Consider the following 22,599-nt stretch of genomic DNA (forward strand, 5'->3'; position numbering starts at 1 on the left):
TCAATCTTGCTGACTTTGTTGTGAATGCAGAATGTCACTGCAGGATTAAATGTAGGCGACGGAGGAGGAACAATCTATTAATACTGCACCTGTTCTAGTTTGTGCAAGGGAAAGCCTGAAATAACTGCCCTTCACTACCGAAGCTGTGTATCCTGCACACTCACTTTTAAATAACAAGCAATACAACACATAGACAGAGGGGGAAAAAATTGTATTATTACAGAAACAAATTGGGTTATGTTTACACTGGCAGCTAAAGTAGTCCAAATATAGTTTTTTCTCATGTGACTCAGGTCAGATTTTTTTTTTTATTTGTTTATGAGCAGCCCAAATATAGAATCTGATCTTTTACATTCTGATTTGGGCCAATTCTACGTATATGTGGTTCTAAACTGGATATATACCAGATTATTTTGCAATGCGACCTCAAATTAGAATTCATGTCTTCACATTCATGACTCACATTAATCATCGTCTATACTGCTTTTTCGGTATGGTCACGGGAGACTTAGTGCATGGAGTGGGGTACAACAATCCATCGCAGGGCCCACATATACAGTACATGCACTCACACAATAAGGCCAATTTGAAAATGTCAATTAACCTAATTTGCATGTCGTTGGACTGTGGGAGGAAACCAGACTACATACAGTAGAGGCAACCCACCCAGCACGGGAAGAACATGCAAACTCCATGTGAGACAGGAATCGAACCTGGATCCTGGAGGTGCAAAGCGACAGGGCTAACCACTGCCGTAAGTCACCGTGCTGCCTCAATACAACACAGTTTTCTAAATTTTGTGCTAGGAATGATAGCGGATGCTTGTGAAGGAGAATTCTAATGATGGGTGAGTGAGATGTGGGTGTAGTGCTGCGGAAGCATACCGGAACAATGCTCCGCCCATTTTTTCTTCAAGTAAGTTGATACTTCAACTAAATTCATTTTCCATTTAAAATGTACTGTATATACAGTACATTTAATGTTATCACCTAAAGATCCAATCATTGGGCTAGTAAAGCTTGGGTCATGCAAAAGAACCAAACAGAAATGAACAATTATTGATTAAACTTTAAAAATCAAACCAACATGCCTTTACAAGGTTGCTAGTAAGAGTTTTGGTAGCTAATATTAACCAACTAAATTAAGGCACCAAAATATCCTTTAGTTTTATTTGGAATATAATGAGTTAGTCTGAAGTGTTATGAGTGTTTGTATGGAAACCTGTACTGTACATGCTTTTGATTGATCTCTATGAATAGCATTACATCTCAATTAGGGAGCTACATTTACCGTATACAATAGTGGCTCGCCTGTGTTCAATCCCCAGCCAGTGCCCAAACCCCCCAGCCACTGGATGCAGTGCTGGTCTGAAGCCCGAATAAAATGGGAGGGTTGCTACATGCGTAAAACGTGTAGCAAGTTGTTGTGCGGTCTGGATATTCCACTGTGGCGATCCCTTGCTGGGAGCAGCTGAAAGACCAACAACAACAACATTTACTGTATACAGTACATTTAGGGTGATCAAACAAAACTGGAAGCAAGATAGAAGACCCATATTGTAACTATGTTGTGTTTGAAGACATCTGGAAAGAAATGTGAAAACTCATCGAAAGATGATGCCACTGCACAATTCTCACACACCTGGATATTGTGTGAGTATTATTCATTTACTACCACCATCACTACCACCAATACCACCATTCTAACCAAACTCATTCCATTTACATCTACAGCCATTATACTTCTGAGCAGTTGAGGGTTAAGGGCCTTGCTCAAGGGCCAACAGTGGCAGCTTGATGGTGATGGGGTTTCTACTTTCCGATCCATAGTCCAATTCTTTACCACTGAGCTACTTGCCTGCCGTGTAAAAGTAGCCTATGAGCACCAACAGTAATAAGCAAAATCAAGCAAAACATCTTGATTAAATACTCACTTTAAGGATTATGGTTGGAGAAGAATATTATTTAATCTGCCAAAGAAATCTAATTATAGGGATTTGTAGCTATTTCATGTTTGCACTCTTTTGGGAAGCTAAGTTAGAGCTGCACATTTTTACATTGGAGAGCCATATTGGCGATATTCATCATGTTTCCAGTTAAGGAGGATGTAACACCATCACCATCTGTTTCTCTTTTAGCTCTAAAGGCATGGAAAGTGACCCAGATACACTTTGACAATATAAGAGGACAGCACAGCTGGAAATAAAATCCGGGCGCTGGGCTTCCTTTCATGCTGTTACTGAAGGAATTTTAACTGCATGTCTGTCATGTGAAAATGACCGAATAAGGAACAAATGTTTGTTGGAACTTCCTCAAAACTTTCACCAGCTTACTATATTAAGCTGATTTATTCGGGACAGGTGTTGAATCTTTCTAACCCCTCTGAAACAGACTTAGTGACCAACAGATGTGTAAAACGCACTCAGATATTGAGATGCTAAAAATATAAAAATATTTTTTGTCTCATCTCTTTTTGCTTTTTAAATATTTTAAAGCCGAAGGAATCTGGCCGTCAGTCAGACAGGCTAATTTAAGTGAATCATGAAATTAACAGGTCCGTTTTCATTAAGCTATTGTAAAACACAGTGATGGCTGGTTTATTTGGTATAAGGACATGACTGCTAGAACAATATTGCTTTTAACAGTTCTATAAACAAGACATTTATATTGATTAACTGACATTTTGGCCAAATGATCTGCTAAAGAAGCCCGTCAGCTAACTAACTAGCTGAGACGCAATTGTCACAAAAATCTGGGAATTAAAATCTCTGATCTGATTAAATGGAATTTTATAAAAAATAGATTAACACTATTGTAGTAACCAGAACACAGTTAAGAGGAGTGATACACGGTGAAACATTGCAGTGTAGTTATAGGAAATATAGGTACTCTTATAATATAGTTTGAACAACCACATTAGTGGATAAAACTCACTGGGGTATACTGTTTTTTTTTAATTGACTGCCTCGTCCATTTAAAAAAAAAAAGTGATCACAACTGAGCCAACGTTTTTTTCTCTCTCTTGCGCTGCTCAATTGTGGGTAATCATCTCCCCTGCTGGGTTTTAGTGCTCCTCTCTTACTGGTATAATCAACATCCCTTGAACGAACGAGTTTCTATTATTTCTTATGGGGTAATGTGATTTGGTTTACGAGTGTTTTGAAATACGAGCCCGCTTCCAGAATGATTTATGCTCGTAATCCAAGGTTTCACTGTAAAACGTTGCTGAACCTAGACTTGACCAACTGTGGCAACCCCAGATCATAACACTGCATCCAAAGGCTTGAACAGTGGTCACTATGCATGATGGGTTCATTATTCTCTTCTCACCCTAATGCACCAGCTTGTTCTGCTCAGTATGTGACTAATAAGATTAAAAAAGATTTGCTCCCATTGCCCTAGAATAGGGTCAATCTTAACTCATCAGACTACATGACCCTGTTCAATTTTTCCACAGTCCAATCTTTATGCTCTCTAACAAATAGCAGCCTTTTTTGGATTAGTTTCACTAACAAGTGGTTTTTTTTATGGCCACACACCAGTTTAGTACCAACCCTGTGAGCTCGTTGTGCATGTGAAAATTCTTTTTCTTTTACCATTAAACAGTTATGATTCCTACAATTTTCTACCATCGACATTTCAATGCGCTCTACCACTGTCCGTCCAGATTTTAATATTATGCAGGTCTTAATCCAGCTCTATTTTTTTCAGCGATACCTTTAGTTGCTTTCTAAACAACTAATATTGTGGGAACTGTTTTGGGCCAGGCAAATATAGCTTGACAATGAAACTATTAGGATTGCGCAATAGATAATATCAAAGTCGCATTACCAACATAAGAATGACAGATATAAAGGGAGAAGACAGTTCTATATTCGACACAGTTGTTACTGACAGACTGCATGAAATGGCTATCTGGGCTAAAAATAAAAGAAATAACCTCGAACTTTTATACTTTTTGTTTTCTTAGAACCATTTGCATTGATACCTTATTTATGTTCTTTATGTAATGTGTTGTCTTTTTACTTTGTTATTTCAAGAGTTGATGCTCTCCATCGATTAAAAACAATTGAATGCATACTTATACTCAGTCCTCTATTTAAGTATGACATTGATAAGCAGGTGTTTTGCATTAAATCAGCTTTTACAATTGCAGTGACCCAAGTGGCCCTGTGTGGGGACAGCAGAGATTCACTCCCACATTAAAACACTTAAGATTATAAAACTGAACTCTAGACTTCAACAGTGGTGCTGACATCAAAATGTCCTGTAGATAGAAGCTATGCAAACATCGAGCATGCATTGCGGTGTGTACGAGCTTTAACAGCATTGTTAATGATAGGTTCGTTCATGCATTTATTCATCTTAAAGATATGATTTATCCTAGGAACTCCTGGGAATTAGTGAATTTATCCTAGGAACGCTGGGTGCAAAGGCAGATAATTCTCCCTTAATATGACACAAAAAAAATCACAGAAACCGTGGACATACAGTACACAGTTATACACTTTTTTCTTTTTTTTTTTTTCCAACTAGCCACCTGTATTTTATTGCCGGGTTAACTGACAACTATATGGTCTTTAAGATCTTGTGTTTAAATGCATTTTTGAAAAGTTAAGAAAGCATAATATACTTTCTCTTTGGTTGAGCAGCATGGCAAACATTCTCTCCCTGTTAATCACTAGCTAATTGTGGATGTCTAAACTCATGTATGCAGAATAAGACAGATAAAGCTTTTGTCCAAGCCTTTAAATGCAGCATAAGCTTCACGAGCATTATACATGATTGCATGGCTTTTATGTCACATTGGTATTGGTACAGTATTCGTATGACATATGGGGGGTTTGTTGGAATGAAAATCCGTACTGTACTTTCCCCTAAGCCATAGGGGTTTTAGTGATATCCTTGATCTATTAAATCTGAATTAGTTTTCATTCTGCATTGTACACATTTCTACTGGATTTTGTTTTGGGGAAATATTAACTTTTACCCATTAAAAGGTTCTCAATGTAACTCTGCAACCTATTGTCACCAAAACAAATCAAACATCAAGCCATGGACTTCACAAGACCTTTGAAGGCAGGGTGCATTATCCTGCTGGAAGATACCACTGCCATCAGAGAATACTTGGACTGCAACAATTGTTGGTAGGTAACATCCTGAAAAATGCCAGGACCCAGGGTTTTTTAGCAGAACATTCGGCCAGCGAATCACACTGTCTTCAACGGGATGCCGTCTTCCCATAGTGCATCCTGGAGCCATCTATTCCCCAGGTAATTGAGACATGCACCCAGCCACCCATATGAAAATGTGATCAATCAAACCTACTAGCTTCTTCCATTGCTCCATGATCCAGTTCTGATTTTCAACGCCTATTGTAGGAGCTCTGGTCACTGGAGCTCTGGGTTCTAATTCCTTTCTATTATATTATAACTTTTCAGCAAATTGTACTGCAGTAGCTTTGTAGGCTAGCCTTTGCCTCTCATGAAGATTAATAAGCCTTAGAACCCTAGTTATCCGGATGTCCTTCTTTGGAATACATTAGATGCTCCATTCCAGTTTTTTTTTAAGCCATCACATTTTGGCGATGGCTGATCGGTATATAGCCCACATGTATATCAGGATCTTATTTAGAATGGTAAAAGGATTGCATAGGACTAGGACAGGACAAGAAAGAAGAATCATATGCATAATGTAAACATCTCTTTAGGTAGGTAATATTATTCCTTCTGTCCTGTGTGGGTGTTTGTGTGCACCATGCTTATGGTTTGATTTAAGGTTAGCAGCTGCTGGGATTTAAGCACAACAAGTTTTATCTTCATGACTGTAAATACCTTTATAAAGACACTCCAGAATGTTTGGAAGGGGGGGAATGATTTACTGTCCCACAAAACCAAAATACAAAAAATGTTTTTTAAAAGATTGAGACCAGTAATTTTTTTCTACTCTCACCATATAGTCACTCATTTTCTTCATTCTTTCCCTTCTTAAGACATGTGATTTATTCTACTAGTACTGGTAATCCTGTTTGGGTGAAAAGATTTGAACAAATAAATTATATATACCCATTTATTTGGTATGCCTGGTAGTTGATGTTTGGTATACTTTCAGGAAAATGCCATACAAAAGCAGGACGTGGCAAAGCTCCCAAATGCTCTGTCTTAGGGTGAAAACTAAATAAATAGGTGATCCATTAAATCAGTGGTTCTTAATATTAAATTAAAGAACCTAAAAGTGAGACATTTTCCTCAATTTGATCTACTGTACAGTAGCTCTTCTTTTGGTTTGGACTACACGAGCCAACCTTCACTTTCCATGTGCATCACCATGACCCTGCTACCAAAGTGTGACAAGTTGGAAAAAATGGGCAAGCTTAAGGATTTGAGTGACTTTGCCAAGGGGCCAAATTAGGGTCTAGAGGACTGGGTCAGAGAAACTCCAAAACTGCAGCTCCTGTTGGATGTTCCCAGGCTGCAGTGGACAGGACATACCAAAAGTGATGCATTTGGGCAGCAAAGGATAGCCTGTGTAATCCGATCCTGTAGAATGTCTATTGTAGCTTAAATTGAGGAAAAGGTTAATGCTGGATATGATAGAAAGGTGCCAGAACACACAGTGCATCACTGTTATGGTGGCAGAAAGGGGGACCTACTCAATAATAGGTGGATGGTCTCTCATTTTTTAAAGTTTACAAATAAAAATATGTATGCATAATGTTCTCATCAACATTTAAATAATGGTCCAATATTTTAATGACTGTAATATTTATGAAATAAATGTTCTGTGGGGTTCTGTGAAATCTTTGGCTTCAAAATGTTGAGGGGGAAAACAATGACTTGTTTTGTTAGGCAATAGGGAAAAAAAGTGCCTTAAAATCACCATTTTACACCTACTGCATGTTACGAGGTTCAGCTCAATATTTGATGGTCGCTGATTTAAGGCCTGTTTGTTTCACCAAAGATAAATGGAATTAGAATCAGATGCAAGCTTTGGAAATGGATGAGATTGTGTGTGTGTGTGTATGTGTGTGTGTGTGTGTGTAGGGTGGCTGTTCAGGCAGAAGAGACTTGTCCTCGATGGGGAGCACTATGGGGATAAACCTCATGGTCTCTGTGTAAAACAAAAAAACAGAATTCTATACTGACTTTACCAAAAGATAACATTTAATCTCTTAAGTGCTCTCTTAACAAAAATTGACCTCAAACACAGAAGTCTCAGCTTTAAATTAAATTAATAAATGTTCTTTTAATATGCTCTTTCGGCTCACTTTGCATAGATCACCTCACACAGAGCTTATATCTGTACACAAAATGCCACACACGGAGGGTTTATGAAGGTGCTCGACCAGGTGTCACGCATTTAGCTGATTACCTGCCTGAGGGTGTTGCCTGGCAACCGACCTTTTAAAAGCGCCTTTAGCTGACCTTGTGGCTGCTTGAGAAGGTGTCCATAGTGACACACAACAGGTGTTTAAATTAAAGATGGTTATTTAAAAAAAAAAAAAAAAGGGGGAAAAAAGTTTAGATTTGTCTTTTTATAAATTCTTTAATTATACAAGACTTTATACCTGGCCTTGTTTTGAAGCTATAAATGCCTTTTATCCAGTGTGGCACACAGTAATTTGATCAAAATGAAAAAAGCAACATGAATAAAAAAACATGGTTTCACAGATTACTGTAGCAGTTGCTGGCCAGTGCTACCAATCTAGCAATAAAGCTAGAAAGACAGGAGGAAAAAATTATATTTTCCTACAAAGATTATGTACAGTAGTTGTGGAGCCGAATCTTGGGATTCACAAAACAAACCTACAAAAAAGAGAAAGATAAATGCAATACAGTTTTAAATGTTTGTCTACTAGAACCCTGGAAAAAAAAATATTTATTAAGATTTTTTTTTTTTTACTTTCCGTCTAAGGATGTGTTTCATGTTATTACAGAAGATATAGCTTGCTTCTTCTTCAGTAGAGTGCAACCTTGCACCTACAGTACAGGTTCCGGGTTCGATTCCCACCTCGGGTCTGTGTGTATGGAGTTTTCATGTTCTCCCTGTGCCTCTGGGTTTCCTCCCACAGTCCAAAGGCATGCAGATTGGGCTGATTCTTCTTGCACCGCTCCTTTCTAGCCTGTATATGCTCCCACTCAAGTCAGATAATGGGAAAGAAGCAAATTACCTATCACAGCTATCCTGATGATACCCAGATTTACCTAGGCTTATCTCCAAATGACTTCAGCCTCGCTGACTCCCTCTGCCAATGCATTGATGAAATTAAGAGTTGGATGTGCCAAAATTTTATTTAGTTAAACAAGGAGAAAACTGAGGTCATTGCAATTGGAAACAAAGATGAAGCTCTGAAGGTGAATGCATACCTTTACTCTAGGGGTCTAACAACTAAAAATCAAGTTAAGAATCTTGGGGTGATTTTGGAGACAGACCTTAGTTTCTAAATCAGCATACTATCATCTTAAAAACATTACAAGAATTAGATGTTTTGGTTCCAGTGAAGACTTGGAGAAACTTGTCCATGCCTTTATCACCAGCAGGGTGGATTACTGTAATGGTCTCTTCACCGGCCTCCCCAAGAAGACCATTAGACAGCTGCAGCTCATCCAGAACGCTCACATCACACCAGTCCTCACGTCCTTACACTGGCCTCCTGTAACATTTAGGATAGATTTTAAAGTACTTTTACTCGTTTACTAATACTCGAGTATTGTGGAGTATTTATGTCAACATGATTGCAATAATGTCAGGATTTGTTGCGTTAACAATCTTATGTAGTACAAATGAATAGACTTAAATTTTCAATGATAAATTACATGATATGATAAAGTGTGGTACGGAGAGTCCACCAGAGGTGTCATATGCCAGGAGTGACAGGGTGTCAGTGCTGAGTGATTAATTCCTTTCCTATAATAGCATGCTCCAAAATCTTTAGTTCATCTTAGAGTATATCGAAGCAATTTATCAATGCTAACAAATTGTATTGATTATAGTACAACATTTAAAAAAAACTGTTTATAGTTAAACTGAATGTCATGGAGCATTCACTAAATTGCAGTTGGTATAGTAAAGTAACATTCCTTATTTAAAATAATCATATAATCACATAAGCCGGCTCTTTTTTGCAGAACTGCTCAGGTTGAGTAAAATTTGATGGTAAACGTTTGTGGACTGCAGTCTTCAAGTTATTCCAAAGATGAATAATCTTGTGGTTTAAGCCCCTTCAACCACTGTGTGGACAGTTTTGCTGTCATGTTGAATGGTAAATCTTCTTCCTGTCAACATCTTTCTGGCAGAGGATGCACATTTTCCTGAGTTTGATGTTATTTTGAACCATCAATTTTCCTTCTATCCCTGCTACAGAGAAACACATAAAAATATTACCAGTTTCATGCTTTACTGTAGGAATGGTTTGATCTGTATTGGATTTCTGCCTGACATATTGTTTAATGGTGTGGCCAAATAATTCTATTTGAATCTCTTCTGACCACCTTTGTTTTTGCAAAGCTCACTTGTGACTGCATGTGGCCTTTCTTTGAGAAGTGGCTTTTTTTTTCTTGCAGCCCTGCTCAGTATATAAGCCACATTTGTGGCGAATTTGTGATAATGTTGTCACATGCACACAATGACCTTTCCTTATTATAACTTCCAGCAACTGCTTCAGAGTTGCTGTAGGCCTTTTAGTGGCCTCTCTGACCAGTTTACTTCTTGCTCTTTCATCCAGTTTGGAGCAACACTCTAATCTAGGGCGTATCTGTGTTGTACCAAATACCTTCCACTTCTTAATAATAGACTTTACTGTGCAGTGATAAAGCCTTTAAAATGTTTTTGATTCCATCTCCTGACTTTATCCCAGAGATCTTTTGACAGTGCCTTGCCCTGATCTTAGCTGAAAGTCAAATAGCTTTTGATGATGCATAGAAATTCTGGGATCCCTGTATAATGCAGTAACTTGGGTTCATGAGTTATATATTATTTAGCTGCTTTCTTTTCCACAACAGGATTAGCAACATGTCTTTTTTTTCAAAACATGTGTTCTGTATAAATGTTGTGTTTAATTTAGATTATTTTTAAATATTTTTTTTGATATATAAAATATACAGCTAACACAGAGTGTTCAATGAAAAAAAAAAGGCAAAATGTGACACCAGACATTGTTAGAGAGAGTTATATGATAAACATTTTTAATAATTTGACTCTATAATACAGTCTGTTTTATAGTCCAATAAAGAAATGAAATGATTTTACCACAAATTAAGCCACAAATCTATGACTTAATTACATTCCCTTTCATTTGGATATAATTTCCATTAAATATTTCATTTTTCCCCTATTTCCTTAAAAGTGTGCTGTGGAGAGAGACGTTGACATCCAACTTCATTATCACATAATGATATCAAATGCTCAGAATTTGTAATGCAGAAAAAATATCAAATTAAGGGCTAAACATAAGTAATGAAATAATGTAAATCTACATCCCCAGCACACTCCAACATAGGTCCTCAATTATATAAAACACTTAAACAAGCGTAGAACGAAATACGATATGTCCAATAAACACCGCCGAAGCTGAAATCAAATCGTTTTCTTACACGATCACAAAACAAATTTTACAAGAAGAACTAAAAAAAAAATAATAATAAAATTAAAAATCAATTCCTTCCTTCAGAATCCACACACTTCATTTGGTACTTAATGAGCTCTGATACTTGTGCACCTACATACTTAAAAACATTTTTTTAAATAATGTAATAAATATAGATTTTTGTGTCATATACATATAAATAAACATTTTATATGTACACCTTCACGACATTGATGAACACAACAGGAAAAACAAAAAAACACACACACACACATATTAGACTCCAGGCCCTGTACAGCTCACATCTACAGTACTGCAGACATGAGAAGAAGAACCGAATGTAATAAGAGAAAATAAAGAGATAGCAGCTTGGATTTTTTTTTATGGGGAAAAAAAAATAACAGAAAAAAGTTATAATGAATCTGTTCTTAATCACGCTTTATGTGTGATCTAATAATGACAAAGCTTCAGAAAGAAATAACATAATTCTGCAAAAGAAAACCTCAATATAGTCTACAGGACTACGGCCAACAAATCTGATACAGACACTAACCCTATTGTAAATGAATGTTCTACTGAACTACAATACCTACAAATATACATACATATATATTTATATCTTTTTGCATTGTATTAAAGTGGATACAACATAGATGAATGATACTGATGGATATGCTGAAAACATACACTTCTTTATTTCCCATATGGATATTGCCAAAACTGGGTACATACTGGGTGTGCTGGTGGAATATTCTAAATAGTTTTTCAAATAAAAGTACTGTAATATTTTCTGGTGGCTTTTCATGATCAAAAAAGAGGAAAATTTTAATTATAATGATATTATAAAAAAAAAATTACAGCTTGGATTAAGGGGCTATTCATACAAACATTACACTTTTCTAATATTTAAGACTTTACAGTTACTACTGTGATTTTAGAATTTTATTTATACATTTGATACAATATTTGAAACTAGCATTTGCTTTATACAAGCAAGAATAGAGTTTTTATTCATGATCAGTAGTTTTCTGTCTTTTTTTTTTATATGTAAGGACCATTTGCACTAAATAAAAAAAGCAAGGCTGGGATTGGTTACTGAATGTAAGCCTCCGTTGCCCTTCTGTGTCTTTCACATCCTAACAGCTTAGGATGGATAGAATAATAAAAGAATGCAGCAGCTTTGTGTTAGTAATGTCTAGCCAACGAATGGCATCCTGATTCAAATTTCCTTTCCAGTGCTAGAAAATTCCGTTCCTTTTATGCCAAAATAAATGAAATATGTTTTGACTGCATCACTGTTATTTTTTTTTTATTATTAATGTGACTTTAGTGGAACGCTTTTAACCAGGGGCGTTCAAGTCAAACCGGGACTTTTTTTTGTGCAGAGAAAAAAAACTCCCTTTATTTCTCTACATAATCCCCTACTACACTCATGCACATCCCAGCCTTTCAATATTTCTTGTATACCATTAGGGTAGAAAGTTCTCTCAGTACGTCGGAGCCATAATCAGACCTGCTTCACGTCTGAAACGTTTTTAAATGTTTTACTATGGATGAGAGACTCATCAGCATTAAATGTCAATTAGTTTTACACCTTCACAAATAAATTTCATCAAAAGTCCCTGTTTTCCTTGAACAACCCTCATATTTTCAATAGCAAACCACACTAGCGTAATAATGCCCCTTTTTAAATGTTCCTTTTTTCCAACAATTTTTTCGATTTATGGATCTCTATAGTCATCCACAACCTTGTAAAGAACAAATGGTACATCTGCTCATTCATGCAACCGTCCAATCATGGAGCAGCAGCACAATCATGCAGATGCAGGTCAGGATCTTTAGGTACAGTCATTAGACATCAAACGGGGTGATCATACAACATTTTTCCAAGTTGGGAGTCTTTACCTACTGTAACTTGTTCTTGATTAACAGGAGTGGAATCTGATAAGATCTACTGCTTTTGTATTCCTTCTGCCTTAAGGGTCAATATTACCTTACCTTACAATGTAGCCTTACATTAATTTTGAGAAATTTGCATTAAACAAAACATCTCCAGCCATATAACTGTAGCTTAACTACTTCAACACATAACAAAATTGTAGCAACAAATACATCAGAAATGGAGATTAGGTGCCATTATTGCTGTTATAGTTTACATTGTTTTAGTACCTTGTGCTGTTGATGATTCTTAAAGGTTGCCTTATGACGAAAATGGGATTATAAAGAAATACGTAAAAGGTAAAAATAGGTGAAAGAAAAACCTTAAATATAGCAACTGTACAATGTTATTTCTCACCTCCGTATAAGCATTAGCTAAATGTTCAAAATTACACACATGCTTAGCTGTGTCACCTTGACGAACACACCAGAGAATGTTGGACACTGGAGTTTACAGCAACACAATAGATCCTGAGTGTCAGTGCTTTTTGGATATCATCCAATGTTTAGATGCGGCTCAGCAGTGTTGGGAGGACGTTACTTATTACAGTAACTAATTACATTACGAAATTACTGTCTTTAAAAAGTTACATTAAAGCATTACTTTCTGATAAAAGTAACTAGTTTGAGTACTTTTCCACTGCAGAAAATAAAAACTCCTTTGTGATTCCTTATGCATGTTGTTTTAGTCAAGACCTTTATAATTATTCTACCATCATCACTCAGCGAAGTTTGGCCCATAATCTGTTAGTTACTAATACCACTATCTCACCTACGTGGTTTCGCGTGGTGGCCGTAAGTACGGTTCATCATAATTCACCGCGAGTTTTGGCGCTGTGATTAGGTTTCCATCTTTCCACGCATCGGTCCTCGTATAGTAAAACCGCATGGGTGGGATGGGGTATAACAGCAGGAATAACAGAAGGAGGCGGGTAATCGGGGGCGGGGCTCATAGAACGACTTTCAGATAAACACACACACACAATAACAGATTGATAATGACTGCTGTCTGGCTCACGGATTAAATACATTGTCTAAAAAAATTGATTACGTTTTTGAAAAAATAACTAAGTAATGCATTAGATCACTCGTTACATAAAAAAAAATAATCCAAGTACTCTAACGCGTTACACCCAACACTGCTGCTCAGTCAGCAGCTTGCAGTCACAGGTCTTGGTCAGCTGCGGCTCAGAATCAGGAACCAGTAAACTGTATTTTCAAGCCTAGGTTCCTGCTTTAATGAAAAAACCAGAGAGCCAAAGGGATGACATTATTGTGTAGTTTTCCATATCATTTAACGACTTGTGTATGGAGAAATTGCTCGATCTGCCATAATAATAATGGTGAAGAATGTAAAACATCCATCGTCATCTGTCAAAGCATGTCTCATCACTTAATGAAATGGATATTGGCTTTGCGTTCCCATCTTGAATTAATAGCTCTCTTGTTACGAATGTCGGAAAAAGCACTTAAAGAACCCACTTTACTGTACTTCTGGGAAATCTCAAAAGTGGAAAACATCACAGAGAATTAAACGCTGCTTAAAGATGATCAATGTCATTTTCTGTCCGAGGCTCACTTTAAACTATATTTACTAAACCAATCAGGTAGCTTTTATTATTAAAGCTGTCATATTTGGTTTAATGTTTGGACGTCCAACAAAAACGCAACAAAACTGAGTGGGATCAAGTTTAAACACGTGTAGAAAGAACACTGATGCCATTTTTGCCATCGATGCTTGTTATGGAAGAAAATTGGGGAGATCCACCAATCACAAGGAGAATATGCAAACTTCATGCAGACAGAGCCTAAGGGGGAAATCCAACCTTTGACCCTTGAGGTGTGAGGCCACAGTGCTAAGCTGCTCACAAACATTACAAATCCCTGCAAATGTAATAGCAACTGCTATAACATTTATGGAAAATGTATTAACTTTGTAGAATTATTACATTAAAAGCTGCAGAGTTGTATTACTTTAGGTTTGTTGGCAGGTCAAATGGGGATAAAACTTGGCATTACAGACAAACTACTGTAGATTGTGGGCGTACTAGTCAAGATGGTCTGACAAAGACAAGATGACTACTAAGGATATGAGACTATTATTGCTAACCAGCCACCAATTTACAACACTGTAGACTACAGTGACCAAGCACAAATGGACAATGTCTATTATAAGACAAAAAGCAAAATCAATATTAAATGGTTTTAAAAAACAATATTAGGCTGCAGTAGTCTTGAGATTTTTGCCTTGGTTCTGTCCGTAAAGTTTGCATGTTCTCCCCGTGCTTGGTGGGTTTCCTCCCACAGTACATTTTAGCCTAATTGGCGTTTCCAAATTTCCCGTAGTGGGTGAATAACAATTGGGCATCAATTGGGCAAAAAAAGGCTGATCCAGTGAAGTTCCAACTTGCCGTTTGTCCTGAAAATTGTGTTATTATTGTAAATGTAACTCTGGCGAAAGTTGTATTATGTATCAACACGGACATTCATAATTTGCTGATCCCAATAAGATATTTTGCGATTAAGTCACTATTTGCTTATTTGTTATTCACTCAGAAATGTCTGGTTTGTTTTTATTAAATTAGATCTTAAAGAATTTTATATCCATCCTAAGCTCTCATTAGCAAGTCACTTAAACCACTTGTGAATGTAGCAACTGCTAACATTTCTCTGTACAATGACAATTGTCGTAGCTAAACATTTTACTTCTACAGCTAACTAGTAAAATGATGCAGTATTCAGTTCATTATTCAGTGTAAAAAAATGATTGATTTGCATCTTACACAATTGTCTAGCTTCGTTATCAGATACTGGTAGATAGCAAGCTATCTAGATATGTATTTTTTTAAATACAGATTAAATGAGCAGCATGTTCAAGTTGATTGCTTTGATTTGTTGATGTTCCAAGTTGTATGCTTGTATGGTTAGCAGAGAACTGAAGAAGTCTCGATTTAAATGTTGCTTCTCATGCTGTTTTAGGCAAATGTTGCTAAAATTGACACCTATGTACTGTACATAGAAAATAAATGGTTGGCTGTTACCTTGTCACTTGGGTGCCTGTGAGAACCTTTTTCCGAGTTACAGCACAAGGAATTGCTCTGAGTCATACTTTCCCAACCCTGCCCTGTCACCCAAGTTTGGGACATTTTCTACAATTGAGAGATTTGAATGGTATTTGCACATTTCGCCCTTATTACTGATATGAACCACTTTACAATTCTTCCCCAATGGCACAAATTGGATTAGGAGTTTGGATCCCTGCGGCAGGGAAACTTTAATCTTGTGCCATCTCATATATCTCTCCTAAATGTTTTATCACCATGCTTTATCACAAAAACACTGCGGAGGCTGCGCTGGGAGAAAAAAAAAAGTAAAAAAAAAAAAAACCTCTCCACAATTAACATAATAGCTGCCTTCTTGTGCTTGACACGTCCTGTCTTTCTGTATAAGAAGCTAAAGCGATCAATGTCAAACTGTTTTTCATATTCTATACAAATTGACAGAGTTTTACAGCTGGAACACTGAAACCGTGTCTATTTAAAGCACAGCCAAATCCTCTCAGACGCCTCTGCATGTTTTGGTATGGTTCGGGTTATTTGTGGAGAAGTGTCCTGTTCCCTGTTCCCGTTTCTTCTTTTTTTAGTGCTGCTTGGTTTGTAGTGAATCTTATTATTCTAATAATTTGTAGAATGAAAGTGTGTGGAAGATTGAATCAAGTCATTTGTCAATGAGGTTAAAGTTTTTAAAATGTTATGTAACAGGATTTTCTTTCTTGGTTCAAACAGTTCATTTTTCTTTATTGCCCAAGCATAATTTTACCTATCACTCTAAAGGTTTTGAGAGGGAAGTAGTGGCTCAGGCAGCTAAGGCTCTACTGTAGGTTGTTGATTTAGGGATATGGGATCCGGGTTTGAGCTCTGCTTTCAGTGGGTTACCACACGCCATACTACCCAGCCACTGGGTCCCAATCCTGGCTAGATAAAAGGGTTGTGTCAGGAAGGGTGTCCAATGTAAAAACCCGGGCCACGTTGTTTGTGTGTGGATTGGACGGGCTGGTGTGGTGACCCCTTGACGAAAAGTATTGGATCGTTTAATTCTTCATGCTATTGTTATTTCAATCTGGTCTAAATTGGGTATTGGGTGAAAAATATACCACGTGATTAACACAGATTAATACATACAGGACTTATCTCTGATATACTGTATTATGGTTGAAAATGTCGTAGGGAAAGAAGCTCCCACAATGCAGAGATTAGAGGGTCGGAGGAATAAGTAAGCAATAGTCATATTATTATTGAAATCTTATGAGCTATAAGATTATATTATTGGTCCTCATGAACAGTATGAATACATAAAAAAAATTTACTCACAAGCAAAATATAACATCTTCTAAGGTTAACTACTGGTAATCCCTCTGTTCAACTTGCCTGCTGGAATGGTAGAAATTGTAAGTTGGCCATTTTGAGAAGCTGTGATTATTAAACAAGGTTGAAGTTTTATGAATCCACGGACTAAAAAAAGAGCAAAAACAATTAAACCAACAACAACGACAACAACAACAAAAATCCCACGTATATAGTCATGATTGAAATCCTTATGTTAAAGGGTAGCAGACTGAGAAAGCTGCAATCATTTTGTAGTTTGTAGAGGTGGTCCATAAATTCTATGAACATACACCCATTCTGACATACAATACTTCAGCTATCTGATAAAACAAAACAAACAAACAAAAAAAAACCCATCCCAAACAGACGTTCCACAGACGTTCCGTTAATCACCACATGTAAAGTCAGCCACCATCAGTTCAGCAAAGACTTTTTGTTTGTAGCTGCAGGTATTTCACAGACTTCTTCACAACACTTTCAGGATTCATTTTCCTGATATGACTTTATCCTGATTTGACCGGTGTAGCTGAGCCAGCAGTCTCTATTTGAAAAATCCCTTTCACAAAAAGAGTTGAAGAGGGTAAAGTAATTAAACATTGACCGCTGAAACTAGACAGGCCCCATTACAGTGTCATTTCTGGAGCTTGGATGTTCTACCCTTTCGGATCATCAGGTCTCGACCCCCCTCTCACTTGATGAGGGAACTGTAACTCCAGCTCCAGGTTTCTTCGTCTTATTTGTCTGTGCTCCACCACCCTGGGAGATCAGTCGGAAACTTGCTTCTGCTTTGGTGCACTGCTTTTGGGGGCGCTATTCAACAAGGTCTCAGGTTTGGACTGCAGCTTTTCCCTGGGTTTGCTTAGCAATGGAGGGTAGGGGGGGAGTGCACTAAAAGGAAAGTTGTGGTGCTTGAGAACAGTTAAGATCAGACAGCAGATGACTGCTTGATGCTGTGAAAGCTGACCCGAGTGGGTGAGGTGGGAATTGACATGGCCCGTGCCACCCGTGCCCGGATTGAGTGCTTGTCCTGCCAACGGTGCCAGCGTTTCCGAACAGCGGAACGTACCTGGGGAGAGATGGAGAGATCTGCAATGACTTTTGAGATTTCCCATCTTTAGGGAAAAAGTGCAGTACATAACTAGACATCTAAATCAAATATGCATGGTGTTTGAGGTAAGACCTTTTTCTTTGTTGAATAATATTTTAATTATAAATAAAAATGCCTAGTTGTTCTGTCAGTTGACCTATTGTACAAATAAACACAACCAAACCAACATTTTCAATTATTAAAGGGGAATGCTTGAAAATTTTGGACTATCCATCAACAGTATGCAATAGTTTCTCTCCTCCTGCACTACCAGCTTGTTATTGTTGCTAGTTTAGATGAATACTACATTTTTTCAATAAAAGTTGTTCAGCACTGTCATAAGGAGAGCTAGTGAGAGGCAAGATGAAAATGCATAACGGTTATATGATGGTTAATTAAGGAAATTCATAATTTTTTCTTATGATCTTTAATTCGAAAACAGAAAACTATGTCAAAACCAGGAACATGAAAGTAAGGAACTAGGCTTGGACTTAATAGACAAACATCATGGCACAATGGGCTGTACTGAAAATAAAGCAAAAGTGGCCATAACCTTGTTTCTTTACTGAGATAGTTCGTTGAACCCAACTCTCTAATCTTATTTGAAAATCCTCGCAGTTGATGGTCTCCTCACCGTGCTACAGAATGTTTACAGAGATGACACTATTGACAAGACCACTTATCTGCTCTGAACCCTGGGCTGTGAGGGAGAATTTTTAGCATTAAACAAAGGAGGAAATGCTATTTTTCTCCTCTAATGGCTCCTCATTGAAACAACTACCATAAGTTGATTAATTCACCTTTAACCATATTGTATAACAGGATGTGGTCTGTTATGTTCTGCTTGAATATTTGTTTAACATGTCATGCTGTAGTTTTAATATCCTGGTTTTTTATCTATTCTTTCCTTTTTAACTTTAAGCACCTTTCAGTCCAAGGATCTCTGCATGGCCCTGGCTTGGATATACATACAGAAAAAATGCAGGAAAGTTCAATCATTTGAATTTAGCTTGAATCTTATTATAAGAGATATAATAAAATGCTCTTTTACTTCCTCTTTTAATTTCACTGGTGTAAAATGTTCTTTTACTCTCCTCTAAAATATACTTCCTCTTTTACTTTCTCTGGTTTAAAATTCTCTTTTACTTCCTCTGGCTTTGGAGGTAATGAATTTATCGGAATCCATCTAGATTGTACTTGAAGGCAGAGGCTTTGAGATTTCTATTAAAGCATTGCCATTTCAAACATTTGACTGTGTAAAAATCCGAGTTTTGTAGCTCTGACTGCACTACACAAATGAATTATGACCTTCCTGAAATGCACATTCGATTTTTACACTAACATGAAGTTTTATTTTTTTTAGGTACACTTAATATAGATGAAAAAGGTTCTTCAGTGCTTTCTTAAATGATGAAAGGACAAATCCGCTTGGAAATGGTATAAAAAATATAAATAACTATTCATTTATCATGGTTTCTGGTACTGAATTTTTAGTTTACTTTCATCATTTCTGTGAGAAGTTAGCTCTAATGATCTCAAATAATCTCAAACATAAGGGGTTAATGGCCAGGTTTCACCATCCATTAGTCCATTTTTCAGCAATATTCAGCATCATATTAATGAGAAATTCTATGTAGAAAGATTTGACACACCAAATGCTGGATGCACTTCTTCCAGTTTCACTTGTGCTTGGATACCATCAAGGTAGAAAGTTTTCCAAAGCCATGATTAGACTTCCTGCTTAACGTCTCAATAACTGGCCTCCCAGAAACTTCCTAAACATGTAGGAAAGGCTGATGTAGCAATAACTCCTATCTGAGTTCCTGTGATGTGCAAGGGTTGTTTGTGAATGATTGTGTGTACAGTTCCCACAGACAGATATGCCTCTTAGTTGGTGACAAGTTATCCGTTGATTTTTAAGCATCAGGCGCTCCACTTGCTTCCGTTGCCAAATTGGCCGGAACGTCATTCATGATTTTTTTTTAAAGGTTTGCGCCATTTAAATGTTTTAAATGTAAATCGATTAAATGTTAATAATTTTTAGGCCTTCATTTACCAATAATTTTAAATCCCTATTTGACTTGAACGCCCCCTTTAGCACAAAAGTTTTGAAATCTGAGAAACTCCGAGCTAAAGGAGAAAAGTGCTTACTTAATTTTATGTATTTTTTTCCCCTTAATACAATCTCTCTCTTTTGTATTGTGGTGCTGCTCTGTAGTCTGGCACAGAACTATATCCACACACACACACACACACACACACACACACAAACACACACACAAATACGCGTCCAGGTGTCAAGTGTTTAGGCAGATTACCTGCCAGAGGGCATCGCCTAGTAACCATAGTAACCAGTGTTGGCGCTGATCCCACTGATGGCGCTGTTAGCTGAATCAAACATCATTTCACTAGTTCACCTTTATGATTAGAGTATAATTCACAAATACAAAAACATGGTTCTGTTTGAATGGTTCTGTGTCACCATCTCACCAGCCTGACATGGGTCGTGTTTCTCATGACGATGATCACAATACAAGTTCTGTTTTTACCTTTGTCTCATTATATACTTACTGTATGTAAAGTACCTGTGCCACATTTCCCTGGATATTTCCCCATATATTAATTTCCTGTGTTGTATGCTCTTGTTGCAAGGTCTCAGCATGCATTCTTATTGGTAAGCCTCAGTTTAGATCTTTACCTCTGTTCTTGTTGTCAGATCATGGATTTGCCTCATATTGTAAAAGAATAATGGCTTATACAGTATTAAAATGCCATACACACTTACATAGAGCCGTGGCTGATAATTAAAACTTTCAGGATCACACAATAATGAGAGCAAAAAAGCCACTAATTACATATCACGTTATGTTTTTTTGGATGAAATGAGTTTCCTATCGGGAGTCAAGCAAAATGTCAGCTCAATTTCCATGTGACCTTTAAATGTGTCCTCGGCTAGTGAGGACATAATGGGGAAGACAGATGTGCGTTGTGTTTTTCTATGGGGAAAAAATGTTTGACAGACATGTAGGAAGGTAGATCAGAGTTACATGCTGTACATTTTTTCTCTGCGTAACGCTCGTTTGTTTGCTCAATGCGATTTGGTCATTTTTTACAGAAATATAAAATTATGAAATGGATTAATACTGTCCATGAGCAAAGAAATCAGCTTTTGCTCTGAGCTGTTGTGGTTCTTATAGTAAAGAATTAGGCGGGTAAAATTTAGAGCATCTGTACAACAGAGAGATAAACAACTTGTGCCATGACATTTACACATTTGTCTCTGTAACTAACCACTTCATGAGAGATTGTATAAACATGAGGTTTATCCTTATGCAAACAGAAAACGAGCTCCATTTGCAGTAAGTGTTCATACTGTAGCATGACTGCATGGCATGTCACTTAACACTTAGTGCTGGAGTATTAAATGAAAAAATACTACAAAACTGTTAGGTTCTGTTGGGTTGAGGCCAAACTGGGACTTGTGATGAAATTTATCAATCATGAATAAAGCCATAATATTGATTGACATTTACAGAAGTACAGTACGGTGATGAGACTCTTAGCTACATTAAAACAGATGAAAGGTGCAAACATTTTATAGAAGGCCGCATGTGTGTGAATGGCGATCCTGGACGAGATGGCTCGCACCCCACTGCAGTCGTTTCCTAGAACATTCAGCGAATACACCCTCTGATCCTTAAAAATGAACAGATAGCTTGTCACAAACTTGAGGAAGAGACACATCTGAATGTGGGAACTGTACACCCCATCATTCACCAACAGTACTTGCACATTAGAGGAACTCGGCAGGGAGTTAATGCCGCATCCCCCATACAGTCCTGACCGAATCACTCCAAAGCGATTAGTGTTGTAAAGTTAACTCTCTGTTAAAATGTATTTTTTGGAAATATTATCAAGAGCTGCGTCTTAGCTCCCGAATTACTTTACTGTAATATGGTGTTTGCGGCACTTATGTACAGTATGTGCAATTAATGGTTATTTTAGCTGTATGTTCCCGAGTGGTCCAGTGGAAAGCACACTTTGAACCTCACTCAGGCCATTGGTTTTTTATTAATATTGTTTGGAAGCTGTTTTTGCAACATGGGGTTAAATTTGGGGTATTTACATCGCAAATAGAAAGAAGCAAGTGTGACAAAGTTATCGGAAGAACTTCTATTCTCCAGCAAGCTCAGTAAACCTAACAGCTGTTTTCTTATAGAAACTGCACAAATCTGTGTCTAAAACTCCTGATTTTAAACAATGAGTGTTCACTCCAAACATTACTCTTGATTGCTCTTTATAGAAGTTTCTTTTAGGCAGAAATGTTTTTAAAAGCACCGTTTCCTTATGCCATATTTTTGTATGTGCCCAAGACTTTTGCATAGTACTATACTGTAAGTAAAATAGTTAACAACTATATATAGTAAAAATATAGTAATACAATATTTCTTAGATTTACATGGATAAAAAATATGCAAAATATATGTTTACATGCTTTAGCAGTTAATCAAAATTTAACTTTTGTGTGACATATGTAAAGTGGATATGTAGCTTCTGTGAAGCATTTTATTATGAGGACATATAACATAAGTATTTTTCTCTGAG

The 22,599-nt window shown here is 37.0% G+C and overlaps 1 protein-coding gene across 1 annotated transcript in view; it reads right to left on the reverse strand.

Annotated features, from left to right (window-relative positions):
• Window positions 1-14,486: 14,486 nt before the first annotated feature.
• crhr1 (corticotropin releasing hormone receptor 1) overlaps window positions 14,487-22,599 on the reverse strand; it is a 101,318-nt gene continuing 93,205 nt past the window's right edge. Inside the window, exon 14 of the mRNA XM_053515274.1 lies at window positions 14,487-17,973. Coding sequence (XP_053371249.1) covers window positions 17,833-17,973 — 141 coding nt within the window. The 3' untranslated portion in view covers window positions 14,487-17,832. The remainder of the gene's footprint in view (window positions 17,974-22,599) is intronic.

The sequence above is a fragment of the Clarias gariepinus genome, chromosome 16 (genome assembly GCF_024256425.1).
Source record: "Clarias gariepinus isolate MV-2021 ecotype Netherlands chromosome 16, CGAR_prim_01v2, whole genome shotgun sequence".
Classification (NCBI taxonomy): Eukaryota; Metazoa; Chordata; class Actinopteri; order Siluriformes; family Clariidae; genus Clarias; species Clarias gariepinus.